General features: G+C 46.3%; 1 protein-coding gene across 1 annotated transcript in view; it reads left to right on the top strand.

Annotated features, from left to right (window-relative positions):
- Nucleotides 1–4,886: 4,886 nt before the first annotated feature.
- Nucleotides 4,887–19,365, top strand: part of LOC139390192 (citron rho-interacting kinase) — a 39,283-nt gene continuing 24,804 nt past the window's right edge. The window contains exons 1-14 of the mRNA XM_071137455.1: nt 4,887–5,030; nt 6,776–6,895; nt 10,323–10,493; nt 10,601–10,654; nt 10,879–10,932; nt 11,720–11,860; nt 12,062–12,187; nt 13,371–13,466; nt 13,676–13,792; nt 14,067–14,176; nt 14,282–14,456; nt 16,475–16,672; nt 16,772–16,825; nt 18,683–18,880. Coding sequence (XP_070993556.1) covers nt 4,887–5,030; nt 6,776–6,895; nt 10,323–10,493; nt 10,601–10,654; nt 10,879–10,932; nt 11,720–11,860; nt 12,062–12,187; nt 13,371–13,466; nt 13,676–13,792; nt 14,067–14,176; nt 14,282–14,456; nt 16,475–16,672; nt 16,772–16,825; nt 18,683–18,880 — 1,758 coding nt within the window. The remainder of the gene's footprint in view (nt 5,031–6,775; nt 6,896–10,322; nt 10,494–10,600; nt 10,655–10,878; nt 10,933–11,719; nt 11,861–12,061; nt 12,188–13,370; nt 13,467–13,675; nt 13,793–14,066; nt 14,177–14,281; nt 14,457–16,474; nt 16,673–16,771; nt 16,826–18,682; nt 18,881–19,365) is intronic.

Genomic DNA, 19,365 nt, shown 5'->3' with positions numbered 1-19,365 from the left:
GTTCTCCGTGGCCGACGTGAGTAAGACATTAAAGCTTGTGAACCATCGCAAGGTTGCCGGCCCAGACAGGCATCCCTAGCCGCGTCCCCAGAGCATGCGCCGACCAGCTGGCTGGAGTGTTTACGGACATATTCAATCTACTCCTATCCAAGTCTACTATCCCCACTTGTTTCAAGATGTCCACCATTGTTCCTGTACCCAAGAAAGCAAAGGTAACTGAACTAAATGACTATCGCCCCGTAGCACTCACTTCTGTCATCATGAAGTGCTTTGAGAGACTAGTTAAGGATCATATCACCTCCAACCTACCTGACACCCTAGACCCACTCAATGTGTATACCGCCCCAATAGATCCACAGACGATGCAATCACCATCGCACTGCACACTGCCCTATCCCACTAGTACCCTCCAAGGTCAGGTATTAGATTTCTCCTCGAAACTCAAAGTATGCGTAATTAACCATACCTTGGTATCGTCAGACATGATGTGTAGCCTATTGTAGCAGGCTATTTGGAGGTAATACTGATAGTCCTTTTAAAAGCACATGGGTGAACCGTCGGCAGACGCAACTGAAGTGACATGGACGTTATCCTTGAATTTTACCAAGACATTGTTGAATACTCGTTTCTGATAGGCTTAAGCATAGGGATTCGTAAAATACATTATACACATGATGTCACAATTAGGCCTAAATCTACTGCATAAATCTAATGGATTTGTTATATTTCTATTGTCTAATGTCTAAACGCTTTGTCGACAATATCAGAAAACAGGTCGTAGCATGTAATATATGGTTCATCAAGCATCCTCATCCTCTTCTTAGGCATCATTATCACCATGCTCAAAAACGTAACTTGTTGCAACCCATTAGCTATAATTCTGAGGCTGCAAATCAGCAAAACTAACATTTGCAATACATTATATTCACTTGCACTTAAAGTACTTTAAAATCACTGATGTTCTCTGGGGCTCGAACTATTTCAGCACTGTTGAGCTGTCAATGTCTGAGTTTGTAAGCGTTAGTGGACAGCGCCAGGTTCCTGAAATGTTTTGAATCTGGGCTACACCTGAGACAGCGCCATGGTCCTGAAATGTTTTGAATCTGGGCAGCACCTGAGACAGCGGCTTACATCCCACTGGTCACACACTTTTTGAATCAACGTTGTTTCCAAGTCATTTAAAGGAAATTATCTTGAACCAACGTGAAATAGACGTTGAATTGACGTGTGTGTCCAGTGGGATATACTTATGTTCTATCTTGCCTGCAATGATGCACGAAGCAGAAAAAAAACTGTGTTTGTTGTTTGCAGTAACTTATCTGCTGTTGTAATATTAGACGTGGTAGTTTCACCATTAAGTATTCCAGCTTTAAAAATGCAGTATAAGGTCTTCCCAGTTATGGTAGATTAATTTAACAAGACATGAACAAATCCAACACTGTTCTACCGAGTCCTTCTCAGCCAGAGGTGACTGACTGTAATGTCGCTAGTTGTAATGGTGCTTTTAAAAACAATATTAGTTATTTGTAATTGCTTTCTGGGAGGTAATTATGAGCCCAGTTGCACAGCCTGCTCGCTTGACTCATCATGGACTGGTGGTGAGAAATGTAGCCTGCGAACAAGTCAGCCAGATCTGATCCCCATCTGCTACTCCATGCTAGGCTACTGTAGCAACTTGCCGGCCTGCACCATCCTTCATGGCACTGATTCTACACGTGCAGTAGGCGCATGGCACGCTGACATCCCACAACAATTACCCAGTTGGAATTACTTGCTGAAACTTCAAATCATACTTCCGTCCTAATATCAGTCACATTTGACCTTAAGGAAGAACCGCCCTTTGAACAACATGTAATTAGGAACATTCTAAAGCTACTTACTGATTCCTCTATTAAACTTAAAAATGTAGGCTTAAATGAACCTTATCTGGTTGTTGTCAGCCATTATGTGTGACCCGTTAAGTTGCCCGCTCTGCGTCTCTGATAATGTAGCTCGGTTGAAAACCTGTCTGTGAACCTTCCGCAGACAGAATGAACCGAAGTGAATATGGACATTACCCATGGCATAAAGACATCATATTCATGACATCAAATACGTCTAGACGCCATAGAGATCCTCTTAAATGTGTATTCTAATACCTGATTCTATGCCAGACGCATTGTTGACATCATTAGAAAACAGATAGTGTCACACAGTACATGCTATTGACAGCCTACCCCAAAATCAAACAGTAATCCACTCCAACCATGATAAGAAATCTAATCTAATAGTTTTGACAAATTACACAGGATATGACAGAGTTCCTGATTTGAGATACTGTATATAAACAACAGGAAATGAAACAAATATGTTTATCTATTTCAAACGTTTCTGGTGGTTGGTTTCTGCATGTGTTGGGGAATGGGGCCTGGATCTCTCAGAGCGCATCAACCCTGTCTTGCATTGCATCAATAATGTTATGTACCAATTAAATATACATTGCCTAAGGCTGCAGTGCTATACTCCATGCAGACAGTGCTCATTGTTCCTTTCACATGATGGATATATGCTACTCTGTCTGTTTGGATGTGATGTGGGAAGTGTTATCTTATGGGGTTGGTGATTGTCCTGTGTGAAGCCATAGTCTCCGTTGCATCATGGGATGCAGAATGTTATGTGAAACCCCTGGGCCTGTGGCTGTCAAACTCCTCCACTGAGCTGCTGCTGTGAGCAGGAGTGGGAGAGAAGCCCATGCTTAATAGACAGTGACAGTCTTCTTTTCTTCATTCTCCTGCCTCTCCATCTCAAAGGCTGCCAAATATAGAGAATAGTGCTTAAAGAGGCGGCCATGTGCACACACACTCAGAATCACACTCTATTTTTAGGTTTGTCTTATTCCAGAATATACCCATACGGCATGGTCCACACGGTATGGTTCTATGTTTTTTCACTCTGTGATTAAAAGTAGTTCTCAGAATGGATGCTAATTATGTGTGTGATTATGTAATATAAGGAGTGTGCCTTCAAATGTAAAGCATCACAGATTGAGCTGCTGTGGAGTTTGGTGCTACTTGGGCCCCTCAAGTGTTGGGTTTGGTCTGATTACGGATTTTTGAATTCTGAGTTTTGAACATGGGCATGAAAGGGCTCATGTCGTTTTTTTGAATTCTTTGACTTGCGTTTCACTTGATTAGTTTAATTGTTTATTTACCTTAATTGTTTGATTAGAAGATAACATTTAATGATGATTATGAATGGCACTAAAGGCAGCTTTAGTGTGGGGTTTTCTGCTCTTAACCCTGTTTCCTATACAAGCTACAACATGTTGGAAAAGGAATGTGAAAGTCCATTTATGTAATGTTGTCACGACATTAAACATCAATTCAATGGTGCTAATAATTTCCCATTTGATAAACTGTAAAAGGTGGTGTGGTATAACATAATGACATGAAAAGGTAAGTGCTGTAAATAAAAGCCCCACAGCTTTCAGGAGAGATTGTGTATATAGAGTGTTTACTGCAATTAGTCTCTCTCCCACGCTCTTTTTTCTCCTGCAGATTAGTGGTTACAGCCCTCAGCTCTCTAGATAAGACCCGCTAAAGACATCAAGACACCAAATACAGAGAGCATTGAGAGACGCAAGACACATGTCACAGGTACTCTTATGTTTGATATACTCTGTGTGTGTCAAGTTACTCTGTGTGTGTCTATCAATGTGTGTCTATGATTATTTGTTCATGTCCTGTGACTGACTGATGGTTCTCTGATTTGAGACTACTGTTGTTATGTGGTGTCTGTGTTGTCACTCCACATTACTGTGGCGCCTTGTGTTGCTACCCAGTGCTGGGACTCCATACCATGACCTTTTTTTGTGTGTTATGTTGTGATTGTGTTAGTGGTAGCACTCCAACACAGCATGTAGTCTATGCACTCCAGTATGTACTGTGATTGTGTTAGTGGTAGCACTCCAACACAGTATGTAGTCTATGCACTCCAGTATGTACTGTGATTGTGTTAGTGGTAGCACTCCAACACAGTATGTAGTCTATGCACTCCAGTATGTACTGTGATTGTGTTAGTGGTAGCACTCCAACACAGCATGTAGTCTATGCACTCCAGTATGTACTGTGATTGTGTATCTGTGACACAGTTGACGGCCCTGCACCCGTGACTCTCAGTGCTCCTCAGGGGCTCTAATGGCTTCTTTAATTGCATCCATCCATCACCCAACTGGCTCATCTCTTAAACCACACATACTGAGATGAGCAGCTTGGCTTAGGAGGTACAGAAATAGCTTCCTATAGCTTAAAGGAAACCCCCCCCCCCCCCAAAAAAAAACTATGTTTTGATATTGGGTTCATTAGTCTATTGTTGATATAGTCCCAACATGTTTTGCATGTCAGCAATCAAGATTTCAATCGATATAACTTTCAGAATACAGAAATTCAGCTGGCGTGGTGCATTTAGCATCATCTGATGCTGTATTTTGAAAGTTCTATATCTTGAAAACTTGATTGCAGTTTTTGGGTGGAATTTTCCTTAAAGATTTTTACCTCACAATTTCTTCATAGTAGGCTGGGTTCAAAGGAGATTTCGCAACGGTCATTTCTTTTTACATAATGGACTTAAATGTGCTGTTGTCTTTCACGTGCTTTCCTGTGAAGCACTGCTGCAATGATTCATCTATGTTTTCACAGCTCTCAGCACAAAGCCTTCTTCAACCCCAATTGCTGTGATCAAGGAAATGCTTTGCACAATCAACTTCAGTCCTTTGGTTTATTATAAATGGCCATGTTTATTACAGTAATGTAAGGTTGTGGTCACCTGCAAGAGTTCAGTTGACTTTGGCAAGATGAACTAATGCTGAAATGGACAAATAAAGCTGTCCTCCATGTTGCTGTATTCAGATGGAACAGGAGATCTCTCTAGTCCAGAGTAAGATGTCTGATCTGGAGTCAGTGCTGCAGCAGAAGGATGTGGAGCTGAAAGCCTCAGAGACACAAAGGACCATCCTGGAGCAAGACCTGGCTACCTACATAACCGAGTGCACCGTGAGTGGCCCAAGATCCTGTGTGTGTGTGTGTGTGTGTGTGATTCTGTAAAGCAGATAGGTACTATGTGTGTGTGTGTGTGTGTGTGTGTGTGTGTGTGTGTGTGTGTGGGTGTGTGTGTGGGTGTGTGTGTGTGTGTGTGTGTGTGTGTGTGTGATTCTGTAAAGCAGATAGGTTGTGTGTGTGTGTGTGTGTGTGTGTGTGTGTGTGTGTGTGTGTGTGTGTGTGTGTGTGTGTGTGTGTGTGTGTGTGTGTGTGTGTGTGTGTGTGTGTGTGATTCTGTAAAGCAGATAGGTACTATGCTCTTGTGTACTACATGCGGTGTTACCAACAGGCTTTATATAAACTCAGCAAAAAAAGAAACGTCCTCTCACTGTCAACTGCGTTTACTTTCAGCAAACTTAACGTGTAAATATTTGTATGAACATAACAAGATTCAACAACTGAGACATAAACTGAACAAGTTCAGACATGTGACTAACAGAAATTGAATAATGTGTCCCTGAACAAAGGTGGGGTCAAAATCAAAGTAACAGTCAGTATCTGGTGTGACCACCAGCTGCATTAAGTACTGCAGTGCATCTCCTCCTCATGGACTGCAACAGATGTGCCAGTTCTTGTTGTGAGATGTTACCCTACTTCCACCACGTCACCTGCAAATTCCCGGACATTTCTGGAGAGAATGGCCCTAGCCCTCACCCTCCGATCCAAAACGTCCCCGACGTGCTCAATGGGATTGAGATCCAGGCTCTTCGCTGGCAATGGCAGAACAATGACATTCCTGTCTTGCAGGAAATCATGCACAGAACAAGCAGTATGGCTGGTGGCATTGTCATGCTGGAGTGTCATGTCAGGATGAGCCTGCAGGAAGGATACCACATGAGGGAGGAGGATGTCTTCCCTTTAACGCACAGCATTGAGATTGTCTGCAATGACAACAAGCTCAGTCCGATGATCGATCCTCTAAATCGATCCTGCTCCAGAGCACAGGCCTCGGTGTAACGCTTATTCCTTCGACGACAGATAATAAACTGGTCCAGCGAGGGTGGGTTTGTGCCCAGAGGCGACATTGTTGCCGGTGATGTCTGGTGAGGACCTGCTGCGCAGTCCTACAAGCCCTCAGTCCAGCCTCTCTCAGCCTATTGCGGACAGTTTGAGCACTGATGGAGGGATTATACGTTCCTGGTGTAACTCGGGCAGTTGTTGTTGCCATCCTGTACCTGTCCCGCAGGTGTGATGTTCGGATGTACCGATCCTGTGCAGGTGTTGTTACACGTGGTCTGCCACTGCGAGGATGATCAGCTGTCCGTTCTGTCTCCCTGTAGCACTGTCTTAGGCGTCTCACAGTACGGACATTGCAATTTATGGCCCTGGCCACATCTGCAGTCCTCATGCCTCCTTGCAGCATGCCTAAGGCACGTTCACGCAGATGAGCAGGGACCCTGGGCATCTTTCTTTTGGTGTTTTTCAGAGTCAGTAGAAAGGCCTCTTTAGTGTCCTAAGTTTTCATAACTGTGACCTTAATTGCCTACCGTCTGTAAGCTGTTAGTGTCTTAACGACCGTTCCACAGGTGCATGTTCATTAATTGTTTATGGTTCATTGAACAAGCATGGGAAACAGTGTTTAAACCCTTTACAATGAAGATCTGTAAAGCAATTTGGATTTTTAGGAATTATCTTTGAAAGACAGGGACCTGAAAATGGTCCGTTTCTGTTCTTTGCTGAGTTTTATGTGTGTGTTTCAGAGTCTGAAGCTCAGTCTGGAGCAGGCCCGTATGGAGGTTTCCCAGGAAGACGACAAGGCGCTGCAGCTCCTCCACGGCATCCGGGAGCAGAGCAACAAGCTGCAGGAGATCAAAGAACAGGTAGAGGAGAGCGCCTCCTGTGGGGCATCAGATGCCTGGCAGGGGTTGTGGGTGGTGGAGGAAGTAACACAAAGTTGCCTCTAAATGCTGTTTAACTGTAATGTTTAGGGTTAAGATTTGGGGAGGGTAAGCTGATCCTAGCTCAGTGCCTACGGGCAACTTCTACCCAGAGTGCTGTGGAGGGATGTGCTGTAAAGGGTTGATTGCCCATCCCTATGGGGTGTGAGTCGTGTGGGGTGCGAGGAGAGTGCTACCCTGTCAACGCCGGGTTAATTACAGAGGAGGAGGGTGTTGAGGCTTATCCACTGCTCCCTGTGTAGGTGGAGTCAGTAGACTGTTAAACACCCGGGTCTGGATTCCTGACTACACGGAACCAAATTCATGTGAATTAGTGTTGTTACTGTTGTTTCATTCTCAGATAATAGAGAAAAAGCCTTGAGTGCCACATAATAGAAGTCTGAAACAGACGTTCTAGTAGCGCCAGCCTTCTGTGAGTGTCAGCATTGACAATTTACTAGGAGTTTGCAGTATGGTGTCCAACAGTGGGCGTGAACTCAAACGCACTCTGCCGTGCACACAGGACTTGTCCTGACCATAAAGAAAGTCTCAGTGGATATCTCTCTAGTAGTGGCGTGCCTCAGCGCCCCAGTACATCAAGGTGTCTCCTGTGTGTTTATCACTCACCTCTTTCAGGAGTGATGTAGTGTCTCCTGAGTCTCTGCTGATTGAGGAGTGTAGAGGAAGGATAGAGTCACGTTCAGCCCACCATTATCCAAATAGTGTGTGTGTGTGTGTGTCTCTGTGTGTGCGAGTTTTTGTGTTTGTGTGTGTGAGTTTTTGTGTTTGTGCGTGGGGGGTTTGTGTGTGTGTGTGTGTGTGTGTGTGTGTGTGTGTGTGTGTGTGTGTGTGTGTGTGTGTGTGTGCAATGCGGATACAACAATTATCTGATTTGGTGAAGGGTTGCCAAGTTCGTGAATTAAGATATTGAAAGATGGACAGCAGAGGACAGTTAGACAGTATGAAACCCCCCCCCCCTCCACGGCACAGAGCAGAATCCCTGGCAGTGGTTACCAGGCACAGGCGCTATAGCGCAATGGTTGCCATGGCAATGTGAACCATCCATACCTAGAAGTGGAGAGTGTGCAGTGCCGCTGATGCAGTGGGCAGCCTGTCGTGATGAGGCGATGGGGTTTTGGATCTTATGGGAACCAGGGTGTTGGTGTTTCACCACTGTACTGTTGTCTTCACACCCACTCCATGGTCCCCCGTGGTGGTATCGTTACCGCTTACTGATACGGCTAATGCAAACCTGGGAATTAGCTATGGAAATGATTGACCCACTTATAGTTCAAGTTCATAAAGTGGTTCGGAATTGTCATACATGCGAAGGAGTTAGGCTATTGGATATTTGCAGAGGTACTTTCCTGCTTGGTTTTGAAGGCTGCATAAGGTCTTGAACAGTGCCTCTCTCCCATGCTCTGTTTTAGGAGGCTGGAAGTCATGTTCATATTTATGCAGATTGTATTCAGTGTTGGCTCAACAAACATGGAAGATTGGGGATATGAGCAATACAAGCTTTTCAGTGAGAGAAAGAGAAATCCATTGCAAGACAATTAGTACATGCAAATTCCGTAATTCTGAGAAGCAGTGAGAATTAAACACTAGGCTAATTGGAACCGATCCCTAACACTGAACACAAAGCACGCAGGCTGACAGACTATAACTGGGATAAGACAACTATTCTACCTCTTAGTATTGTATTTGTGATAGGTAGGTTTAATCCAGTTCTAAGGCCTACCTAAAGTAAGCTTCATTTGACCACTTTGTCAGCAAACTTACCTTTGGCACATACAACATGTCTGAAGATGACTGAAAGGAATTCTGTTCTGTAAGGCAGAGTGAAGAGTTAGAGGCAAGGCAGTGTTTTTTCCCCCACAGTACCATGGATTAGTCTCCCCCATCTTGAGAGGCTACAGCAGAACTATCACTCTCCCTGTCAGGGCTACACCTACTGCATTTGAAGCTCCCAGCGGGACTGTGCAGGTCGGGACGATAGGCAGGGACTTTCTGTGTGATTGTGTGTGTGCGTTTGCATGTGTGTGTGAGTTAGGTAACTCACACTCTGAATCAGCTCTTCTGGCGTGCACTGTTCCATTCTGTTCACCCTGTATTCCCCCTTTTCGCTCTCTCTCTCTTTAATCCTATCCACTCCTTCCTGCCCCTGGCTCACTCCTCCCTCCTCCTCCATGGGTATCACTCAGCTCTGTACTTAAGCCCAGGCCTAGATCAGTTCTCATGCTAATTGATGTTTAGGGCTGCCAGAGATTTGCTGTGATCCACTCAGGGACCTAGGGGACTGGGGACACTGAGGAACTGATATGCTGAGTCGGCCCGCTGGCGAAACACACTGTCATTTTGTATGAAGATTCTTTCCTACTTGAAATGGATTTGAATTTGACTCTACAAAGAGATTAAATGAAAGGTACCTGTGGTTTTAGGTTTATTCAGTAGATGCAAGTATTGCTCAAGTGAAAACCTTAATTATCAATTTACTGTTTACCTTTTTCTTCCTCAATTCATAGCTTCATGCCATGAATCCTAATTGACAATGCCAATCATCATTTACTCAAATAGCAAATGCTTTTTGTATCTTAATTAACATTATAAGGAGGTCCAAACATAGAGGAAATTGTACTTGATTATGAAATTCCGTTGTCTTTCATTTTAATTTTTAAAACACGGCATGAGTCATTTCTTACACATTACATTTTCTTATTATAATAGTTAATGACTCATGAAGTGTCTTCCTGTCACTTACTGTAGACAACAGGCGGACGTCCTCGGAGACACGCTTTAAGGGTTGATTGAGGGACACTTAGCAAGGTTTGAAACTGGATGGAAACTAAGGAGGCGCTGGCTGGTGCTGCTGATGTTATCTGCTGCGCCTGTCGTGTTCCATTGTCAGGGTGTCCTTACCCTTCCCAGGCACAGAGACCATGCTACTTTTCATTAGCCTCTGCTAGTCCTAACCAGCCTGGTTGACAGGACTGCAGCATGCTCCGTGACCAGACCACGAGATGGAAATGAAAGCTGTTAGCCATAGCTAATCATTCATTACAACTTTAGAAGAGAAGGACACTAATGGATTTTAGCTGATGCACTTCTTCTCTGCCCTACCTTTCCTTGTTCCATAATGCTTTGTTCAATAGATTCCATTACACAGTATGTCCTTTTCTGTCTATTCGTTGTACCTCCCCATCCCTCCCTCTCTCATGTCTGCCTATCTAATCTCTTTCTGCGATGCTTTCCGTTCCTTTCTATGTAATTGTTCTTTTTTGGCACTCATCCTTCTCCTCATGTCTTTCACCTCTGCACTCCTCCGCTATCCCTCTCTCTCATCCCTCGTTCCTCTCGCATCCCTCTGCAGGAGTACCATGCCCAGCTGGAGGAGATGCGCGTGGCCATCAGGCAGCTGGAGGAGGACCTGTCTGCAGCCCGTCGCCGTAGCGACCTGTACGAGTCGGAGCTGAAGGAGTCTCGTCAGACCAGCGAGGAGCTGAAGAGGAAAGCAGCTGACTATCAACAGAGGATGCAGAAGGTTCTGTAGCTGTTCACACTGATATTGATCTCTTGGCTCAGACCCACGTTCAGAGAAGTTGAAAGGCATGTGTTGGTTTGACTGATTTTCAGCTTTTTGTCTTACAGGCTAAGGAGCAAGGCAAAACTGACACGGAGGAGCTTCTGTCAAAGCTGGAGAAGGTACCGCTTCAGTTCCATTGGCTCACATGTTGACATCCTATATGGTTCGATATGGTCCTTCAAGGAATGCTGTTCAGTCAGTGGTTAGGAGACAAATGCCAAATTATAAAACAAAAGTTATTATGAGTGAAACAATGAAGATGGTTTGGGTGTAAAACTCTTAGGGACCAAGGAATGTGCAGCTTAAAAGGATGATGTTCTCTATCTTTCTCTTTCGGTTTCAGACCAATACTGAACAGCAAGTGAAAATTCAGGATCTCCAAGATAAGCTTGCCAAGGTAGAATATTTTGGTTGAAAACTTGCTGGATAATTAATTCATATTCAGCATATGCTGTAAGGGGAGAAGATATGTTCACCACACACAGACATGTGAAAAGTCCTCTTTCTTTCCTGCTAATGATGCGTGTCAACTCCTGATTGTCCTGTGAAGCAGATGCTGAGTTGTGGCCTGAGAGTAATTCAACTGTCTCCGCTAAAACCATCAGTAGTTTGTTTCAGATTCATTGCCAGCTTTCAAATTATTCTGCCCCTGTCAGACATTGGCTGGTTTCTCCATTTATTAGGTTTTATAGAGATGAATATACATTTAATACCCTTTTCGAAAAAGTGATCATTTTTTAAAATCCAAATGGAATTCTCTAAGCTGTATGGGCACAATCAATCACATTTTCAGCCAGTATTCTACGCTATTCATGGATTCAATTATCAATCAATCACATTTTCACCCAGTACTCTACGCTATTCATGGATTCAATTATCAATCAATCACATTTTCACCCAGTACTCTACGCTATTCATGGATTCAATTATCAATCAATCACATTTTCACCCAGTACTCTACGCTATTCATGGATTCAATTATCAATCAATCACATTTTCACCCAGTATTCTACGCTATTCATGGATTCAATTATCAATCAATCACATTTTCACCCAGTATTCTACGCTATTCATGGATTCAATTATCAATCAAGTCTTTACCGTTTGAACCACAACAGTTTAAAGTTATTTCAATGTAAGATAGATGACAGACCGTGTTTGTTGTACCCCGGTCCATAACACAGGCAGTGAAGGGAAGTAGTGAGACCACAGATCTCCTCCATAGTATTCGGGTGGCTAAGGAGCGCATGGAGCGTGAGCTGGAGAGGCTGCAGACCAAGGAGGACTCCAGTGACAGCCTCCGCAGACGCCTGAGGGAGACAGAGGTATGCAGTACTGACACACATTAGACAATAACTGCAAAGAAAGGACTAATTGAAACTCCCTGTTACTGTTGGCAGCAGATGTTCTCTAGCCTGAGTGATGTGTGTCTGTGTGTGTGTGTGTGTGTGTGTGTGTGTGTGTGTGTGTGTGTGTGTGTGTGTGTGTGTGTGTGTGTGTGTGTGTGTGTGTGTGTGTGTATGTAGGATGGCAGGAAGACCCTGGAGAACCAGGTGAAGAGGCTGGAGATAGTGGAGCGCAGGGAGTGTAAGCTGAAGGAGGACATGCAGAGCAAGGCCCAGCAGATCCAGCAGATGGCTGATAAAATCATGGTAAGGGGAGGGGAAAGAGGGCAACTCAGCCCCCCTCCGGTCCTCACAACTTTGCCCTTCGTTGGAGGATTGCTCTCCATCCGAGTGAGCATCACACAAGCCCTCCGGGAGTATGTGTTCTCAGTGCTCATACATACACACACACTCGCTCTCTTAGTTACACACACATACACACACACTCTCTCTCTCTTAGTTACACACACATACACACACATTCTCTCTCTCTTAGTTACACACACTTACACACACACTCTCTCTCTCTTAGTTACACACACATACACACACACTCTCTCTTAGTTACACACACATACACACTATCTCTTAGTTACACACACACACACACACACACACACACACACACACACACACACACACACACACACACACACACACACACACACACACTCTCTCTCTCTCTCTTAGTTACACACACACACACATACACACACACTCTCTCTCGTAGTTGCACATACACACACACACTCTCTCTTAGTTACACACACATACACACACACTCTCTCTCTCTTAGTTACATACACATACACACACACTCTCTCTCGTAGTTGCACACACACACACACACACACACACACACACACACACACACACACACACACACACACACACACACACACACACACACACACACACACACACACACACACACACACACACACACACACACACACACACACACACACTCTCTCTCTCTTAGTTACACACACATACACACACTCTCTCTCTTAGTTACACACACACACACACTCTCTCTTAGTTACACACACACACACACACTCTCTCTCTCTCTTAGTTACACACACATACTCACACACACTTGTTATTCAGTTTGTGCCAAATCCTAATTGAGATCTGCAAGCACATGTGTAGTGTTAGCGTACCTCCACGTTATGAGCGTGAATCTCACATTAGGATTCGGGCCTTCCCTCTCTGGAGATTATTTATATCTCTCTCTCTCTCTCTCTCTCTCTCTCTCTCTCTCTCTCTCTCTCTCTCTCTCTGTCTCAGACCCAAAAGTGTTTGTTTTCTTTTCCTGAGAACAATTATTTGTAGCATTTTATCCTTGCTGTACTGAATCATTTCATGGTGTTTGGGTCCTGAATTGGAAAGGGTGAATTAACAATGTACTGTACTGTAACATGTGTGTGTGTGTTTGTTTGCATAGCACCTGGAGGAGAGTCTTCGTGAGAGCCAGTCCACAGGACAACGAGTGGAAACACACATGGAGCAGAAGGAGAAGCTCTATGATGAGAAAATCAAGGTAGAGCCTCAAGGGACCTCTACTGTTCATCACAAACATTCTGCACCGTATAATGTTATGGGCTACTGGTGTATTTACATTGTTAGGGGAGGTGGTCGGCTATAACTGGAGCCCAGATCTCCTGCAGGTTCCTTGGATCCCGGTTCTGGGCCTTGATCCTGAGCTCTAGCATGGTTGATCCTGTGTTGTATCTCTCTTATATTGACAAGGTTCTGGAGAACCAGATGAAGGCAGACATGGCAGATAAGGAGATGCTGGAATCCAGTCAGAGCAAGTATGAGGAGGAGGTCCAGGAGAAGTGTTGCATCATCAGCGAGCAGAAGGCGGTAAGAGCTGCCCAAGCTAGTTAGGATGTGGCCAGGACGATTTTTACAATAATCACATGGACCTGGTTTATTTTTCACATTAACCATGCTGACTTGGTTTATTACAAAGTTCCAATAACCTTTTGCCAGGAAACTGTGATGTATCATACATGTGCTGTGTTGTTCTGACAATAGTAGTGAGCATTTGATACTTTATAAATGCGATGCAAACTGTCAGACATGTTAAGGCTGCGGGAAAATGTGCTTTGAAACGTGTCTCTTCTGTCCATCCCAGACCATCAATGCCATGGACTCTAAGATGGCCAGCCTGGAGCAGAGGATTGCCGAGCTGTCTGAGGCCAACAAACTGGCAGCCAACAGCAGCATCTACACCCAGAAGAACATGTGAGTGTTGTGGACTATCTCAGTTAGTTACATAGTTAATTAGTTAGTTAGGAAGATTGTCTACTGACTGTGCTGCGTGTCTATTTATCTGTCTGGGCCGGACAGGAAAGCCCAGGAGGAGATGATCTCGGAGCTGAGGCAGCAGAAGTTCTACCTGGAGTCCCAGGCTGGGAAACTGGAGGCCCAGAATGCCAAGCTGGAGGAGCATCTGGAGAAGATAAGCCAGCAGGAGCAGAGCAACAAGAGCCGAGTGCTGGAGCTGGAGACGAGGCTGAGAGAGGCAAGGAGAGAGGAAAGAGGAGATGGGGAGAGGACGCGGGCAGACAGGGGAGGAGAGGGTAGGAAGGTTGGGGTCACAGGAAGGAGGAGAGGGGAGGAAGGTTGGGGTCACAGGAAGGAGGAGAGGGGAGGAAGGTTGGGGTCACAGGAAGGAGGAGAGGGCAGGAAGGTTGGGGTCACAGGAAGGAGGAGAGGGGAGGAAGGTTGGGGTCGCAGGAAGGAGGAGAGGGGAGGAAGGTTGGGGTCACAGGAAGGAGGAGAGGGGAGGAAGGTTGGGGTCACAGGAAGGAGGAGAGGGGAGGAAGGTTGGGGTAACAGGAAGGAGGAGAGGAGAGGGGAGGAAGGTTGGGGTCACAGGAAGGAGGAGAGGGGAAGAAGGTTGGGGTCACAGGAATGAGGAGAGGGGAGGAAGGTTGGGGTAACAGGAAGTAGGAGAGGGGAGGAAGGTTGGGGTCACAGGAAGGAGGAGAGGGGAAGAAGGTTGGGGTCACAGGAAGGAGGAGAGGGGAGGAAGGTTGGGGTAACAGGAAGAAGGAGAGGGGAGGATGGTTGGGGTCACAGGAAGGAGGAGAGGGGAGGAAGGTTGGGGTCACAGGAAAGAGGAGAGGGGAGGAAGGTTGGGGTCACAGGAAGGAGGAGAGGGGAGGAAGGTTGGGGTAACAGGAAGGAGGAGAGGAGAGGGGAGGAAGGTTGGGGTCACAGGAAGGAGGAGAGGGGAAGAAGGTTGGGGTCACAGGAATGAGGAGAGGGGAGGAAGGTTGGGGTAACAGGAAGAAGGAGAGGGGAGGAAGGTTGGGGTCACAGGAAGGAGGAGAGGGGAAGAAGGTTGGGGTCACAGGAAGGAGGAGAGGGGAGGAAGGTTGGGGTAACAGGAAGAAGGAGAGGGGAGGATGGTTGGGGTCACAGGAAGGAGGAGAGGGGAGGAAGGTTGGGGTCACAGGAAAGAGGAGAGGGGAGGAAGGTTGGGGTCACAGGAAGGAGGAGAGGGGAGGAAGGTTGGGGTAACAGGAAGGAGGAGAGGAGAGGGGAGGAAGGTTGGGGTCACAGGAAGGAGGAGAGGGGAAGAAGGTTGGGGTCACAGGAATGAGGAGAGGGGAGGAAGGTTGGGGTAACAGGAAGAAGGAGAGGGGAGGAAGGTTGGGGTCACAGGAAGGAGGAGAGGGGACGAAGGTTGGGGTCACAGGAAGGAGGAGAGGGGAGGAAGGGTGGGGTAACAGGAAGAAGGAGAGGGGAGGATGGTTGGGGTCACAGGAAGGAGGAGAGGGGAGGAAGGTTGGGGTCACAGGAAAGAGGAGAGGAGAGGGGAGGAAGGTTGGGGTCACATGAAGGAGGAGAAGGCAGGAAGGTTGGGGTCACATGAAGGAGGAGAAGGCAGGAAGGTTGGGGTCACAGGAAGGAGGAGAGGGCAGGAAGGTTGGGGTCACAGGAAGGAGGAGAGGAGAGGGCAGGAAGGTTGGGGTCACAGTAAGGAGGAGAGGGGAGGACGGTTGGGGTCACAGGAAGAAGGAGAGGGGAGGAAGTTTGGGGTCACAGGAAGGAGGAGAGGGGAGGAAGGTTGGGGTCACAGGAAGGAGGAGAGGGGAGGAAGGTTGGGGTCACAGGAAGGAGGAGAGGGGAGGATGGTTGGGGTCACAGGAAGGAGGAGAGGGGAGGATGGTTGGGGTCACAGGAAGGAGGAGAGGGGAGGAAGGTTGGGGTCACAGGAAGGAGGAGAGGGGAGGATGGTTGGGGTCACAGGAAGGAGGAGAGGGGAGGAAGGTTGGGGTCACAGGAAGGAGGAGAGGGGAGGAAGGTGAAAAGAGGAGGAGGAAAAGAGGGCCAGGAGAGCAGTCGACGGGTTGGGCAGAGAGGGATGCCAGATTGATGGGGTCATGTAAGGTGAAAGGTCAAGCTCCACTGTGGGTTGTTGATTTGCCAGATCAGCATCTTTCTGACTCACTGACCCATCTGGATCCCTCCTTCATCTTCCTGACTCCTTTCTGTCTCTCCCTTCTCTCTGTTTGTCCCTCGCGTTGTTAGATGGGCTTGGAGCACGAGGAGCAGAAGCTGGAGATCAAACGTCAGGTGACAGAGCTGACTCTGTCGCTGCAGGAGAGGGTGTCTCAGATCAGCGGGCTGCAGGCGGCACGCCACTCCGTGGAGAGTCAGCTGCAGCAGGCCAAGTCAGAGCTGGAGGACACCACCGCTGAGGCTGAGGAGGAGATCTGTGTTCTCAGAGTGAGTGCAGGAGGGACACACATACCAGTCTGCTGTTATTACTGTGATATTATGACGTACAGTACAGCCACCAAACCTGTCTCTCTCTCTGTCTGGTAGGCCCACCGAGACGAGATCCAGCGCAAGTATGATGCCCTCAGAGACAGCTGTGCGGTAGGCCACCCCTTTGTATCACCTTTTCTCTCTCTCTCTCTGCTACCTCTCTTTACCCTGTCTCTTTCTCTCTCCTTCTATTCTCTCTCACTCCTTTCAGGATTCGAAGGCATTAACTGAGTTGAATCAGATAAGATCAGCTATTACAGATTTCCATTGGCCGTGTTTCCAGCCATCACGCTCAGTGAGGCCTTTGTTTTTCCAGGAAAAAAGTAGAGCATCAATTAGGTTATCCGTCTGTTTTCAATCCCCACTGCTATTTCTACTATTTAGAAAAATATCAATTTGTTTTATGCGGTTCCTCCATATCTTTTTTGCCAAGAATATAACTAAGTCTTGTATTTAGGTTGATGTGATGAATAATATATACCCATATCTTTTCATATCTCTTTGTCAGCGAGCGCATGAAAACTAACCCTGGGAAGATGAGGTTATTGTGTTGTGGTGAGGGATTTAAAAACCTTCAAAGTCACATTGTTTGAATCACTGCTGGGTCTCACTGTGGTTAATACATAATGGTCTCTCTTTATCCCCTTGCCCTACTTTTGTGATCCTCCCACTCGCAAGCTGTTGAGAAAGAGTATTCTTCCTAGATTCGGCTGGTCGATATTCAGGCAATCATTCCCAAGTTCGGAAACAAAATTGAGATTGTTACGCCTGGCCCCCCCATGTCTATTTCTGTGTATTCTGTTTGTTCTGTTTAGATCATTGATAACACAGTGCTTCTTGCAGCCCTGCACCATTCAAAAACAGCAGAAATGAAACACGGGCAAGGTTGCATTGACATGAGGTAGTAGTATATCAATAATAGATACTGTTATGTACTGATGACAAGTGTTATGTAACATGCCTGGAGGTGAAGGTCTGGGTCCTTTGGCTGTTGTTGGGAATTGGCTAGGCTTTGTTTACACATCTTCAGAGGGTAGTGAATTCTAACCAAACCCACTGTAATAAATCACAAACACCTGGATGCTAGCACCAGTGTTAATCTAACCCGGGTTCTGCTACTAGACTGTCCTGTGTTTCTGTGTGTCCTTTAAGGAAACTACAGAGCTTCAAACATGGCTTGTCCTGGAGTGTGTGTGTGTGTGTGTGTGTGTTATCATGAGCACCCAGTAGGACGGAGAGAGTACATTGCTGATGAACAGATCCCGGTTTATCAGTCCCATTGTTGACCTCCCATCTCTTCTGAGCATTTTGTCATTTCTGCCAGTCCTCAGCCCCTAGGGCCTGCTAGAGAGAGATGACTGATGTTTGTTCACTCCTCTGCCCTGTCGTCCTGCACGGTACAGAGCAGCCGGCTCCCCAGAGAGAGGAATAACATCTAACTCAGCTTCAGAAACCTCTAACCTTCATGTGCATAGGGTATGCACTAGTATGCTGGCTGATTAAGAGGACATAATGGTGCAGATGAACAGATGATGCAGTTCCCTGCTCAGCCCTGGAGAGTGACATGAAGGCTGTCTAAGATAAGCATGTTTCCATGGATATTTATCTCTAGTTGCAAAATGGTTGCCTTAGCGGGCTGTAATGTACGCAGCGTTCACTGAAGGAAACTCACGGTGATCGTCTCAAGTGTTCGGTAATCCAACGAAACGCTGTGCGGGTTTCGATGAAATCCATACGCTCTGGTGAGGACTTTTCACTCTTGTCCGTCAACGTTCATCGCCGTTCATTTAAATGATGAGTCTTAATTCCCTCCTCCCCCCCTTCCCATTGATTGGTCCTTCTATTTCACTACATGATGAACAGGTCCACCACTACATCACTACATCGTAGTATACATTGAAAACATATACTGTTGTGTTGAGATGCTGGTAATGAACCTAGTGTAATTATTCTCCATCCCTCCCTCAGGTGATCACAGACCTGGAGGAGCAGCTGACCCAGTTGACCCAGGAGAACTCTGAGCTGAACAGACAGAACTTCTATCTGTCCAAGCAGCTGGACGAGGCCACAGACGAGACGGAGGAGCGCCTGCAGCTGGGCCAGGACGTGGACCGCCTCCGCCGCGAGGTGGCTGACCGTGAGATGCACCTCAACAACCAGAAACAGGTGTGACTCACGCTCACACCCATCCTGCTCAGTGTACAACACTCTAATGTTACTAGAATGTGTTCATGGAGAGTCTAGTTTCTCATGTTCTCAATTCAATTCAATTCCACAGAATTTATTGGCATGGGAAACACATGTTTACATTGCCAAAGAAAGTGAAATAATCTCTCTCTCTCTCATATATGCCCCAAAACACATAACTCTCCTCGGTCCTCAACAATCAATTACAGGTGACAAACACACTTCAGCAGCTACTGTGATTAAGTGGAGTATAAATCAGGCAGAAGATACTGGACTGTTCTTTTGTTATGAAGCGCTAGCTCAGTGAGCAGAGAGAGGAATAGGAGGCTGTGTGACGCTGTGCTCTGCCCCTGTGGGAGGGGGTGTGTAGGCGTTCAGTAGCTTCATCTCTCCGTCTCTCTGTCCTAGCTAGTGGTTGTGTAACCAGGGATGGAAGTCATAGATGAGGGATCCGACCGTGAGTG

This window comes from Oncorhynchus clarkii, chromosome 30, assembly GCF_045791955.1.
Source record: "Oncorhynchus clarkii lewisi isolate Uvic-CL-2024 chromosome 30, UVic_Ocla_1.0, whole genome shotgun sequence".
Taxonomy (NCBI): Eukaryota; Metazoa; Chordata; class Actinopteri; order Salmoniformes; family Salmonidae; genus Oncorhynchus; species Oncorhynchus clarkii.
The sequence above is the reverse complement of the archived record's forward strand: the minus strand, read 5'-3'. Positions and strand labels throughout refer to the sequence as shown.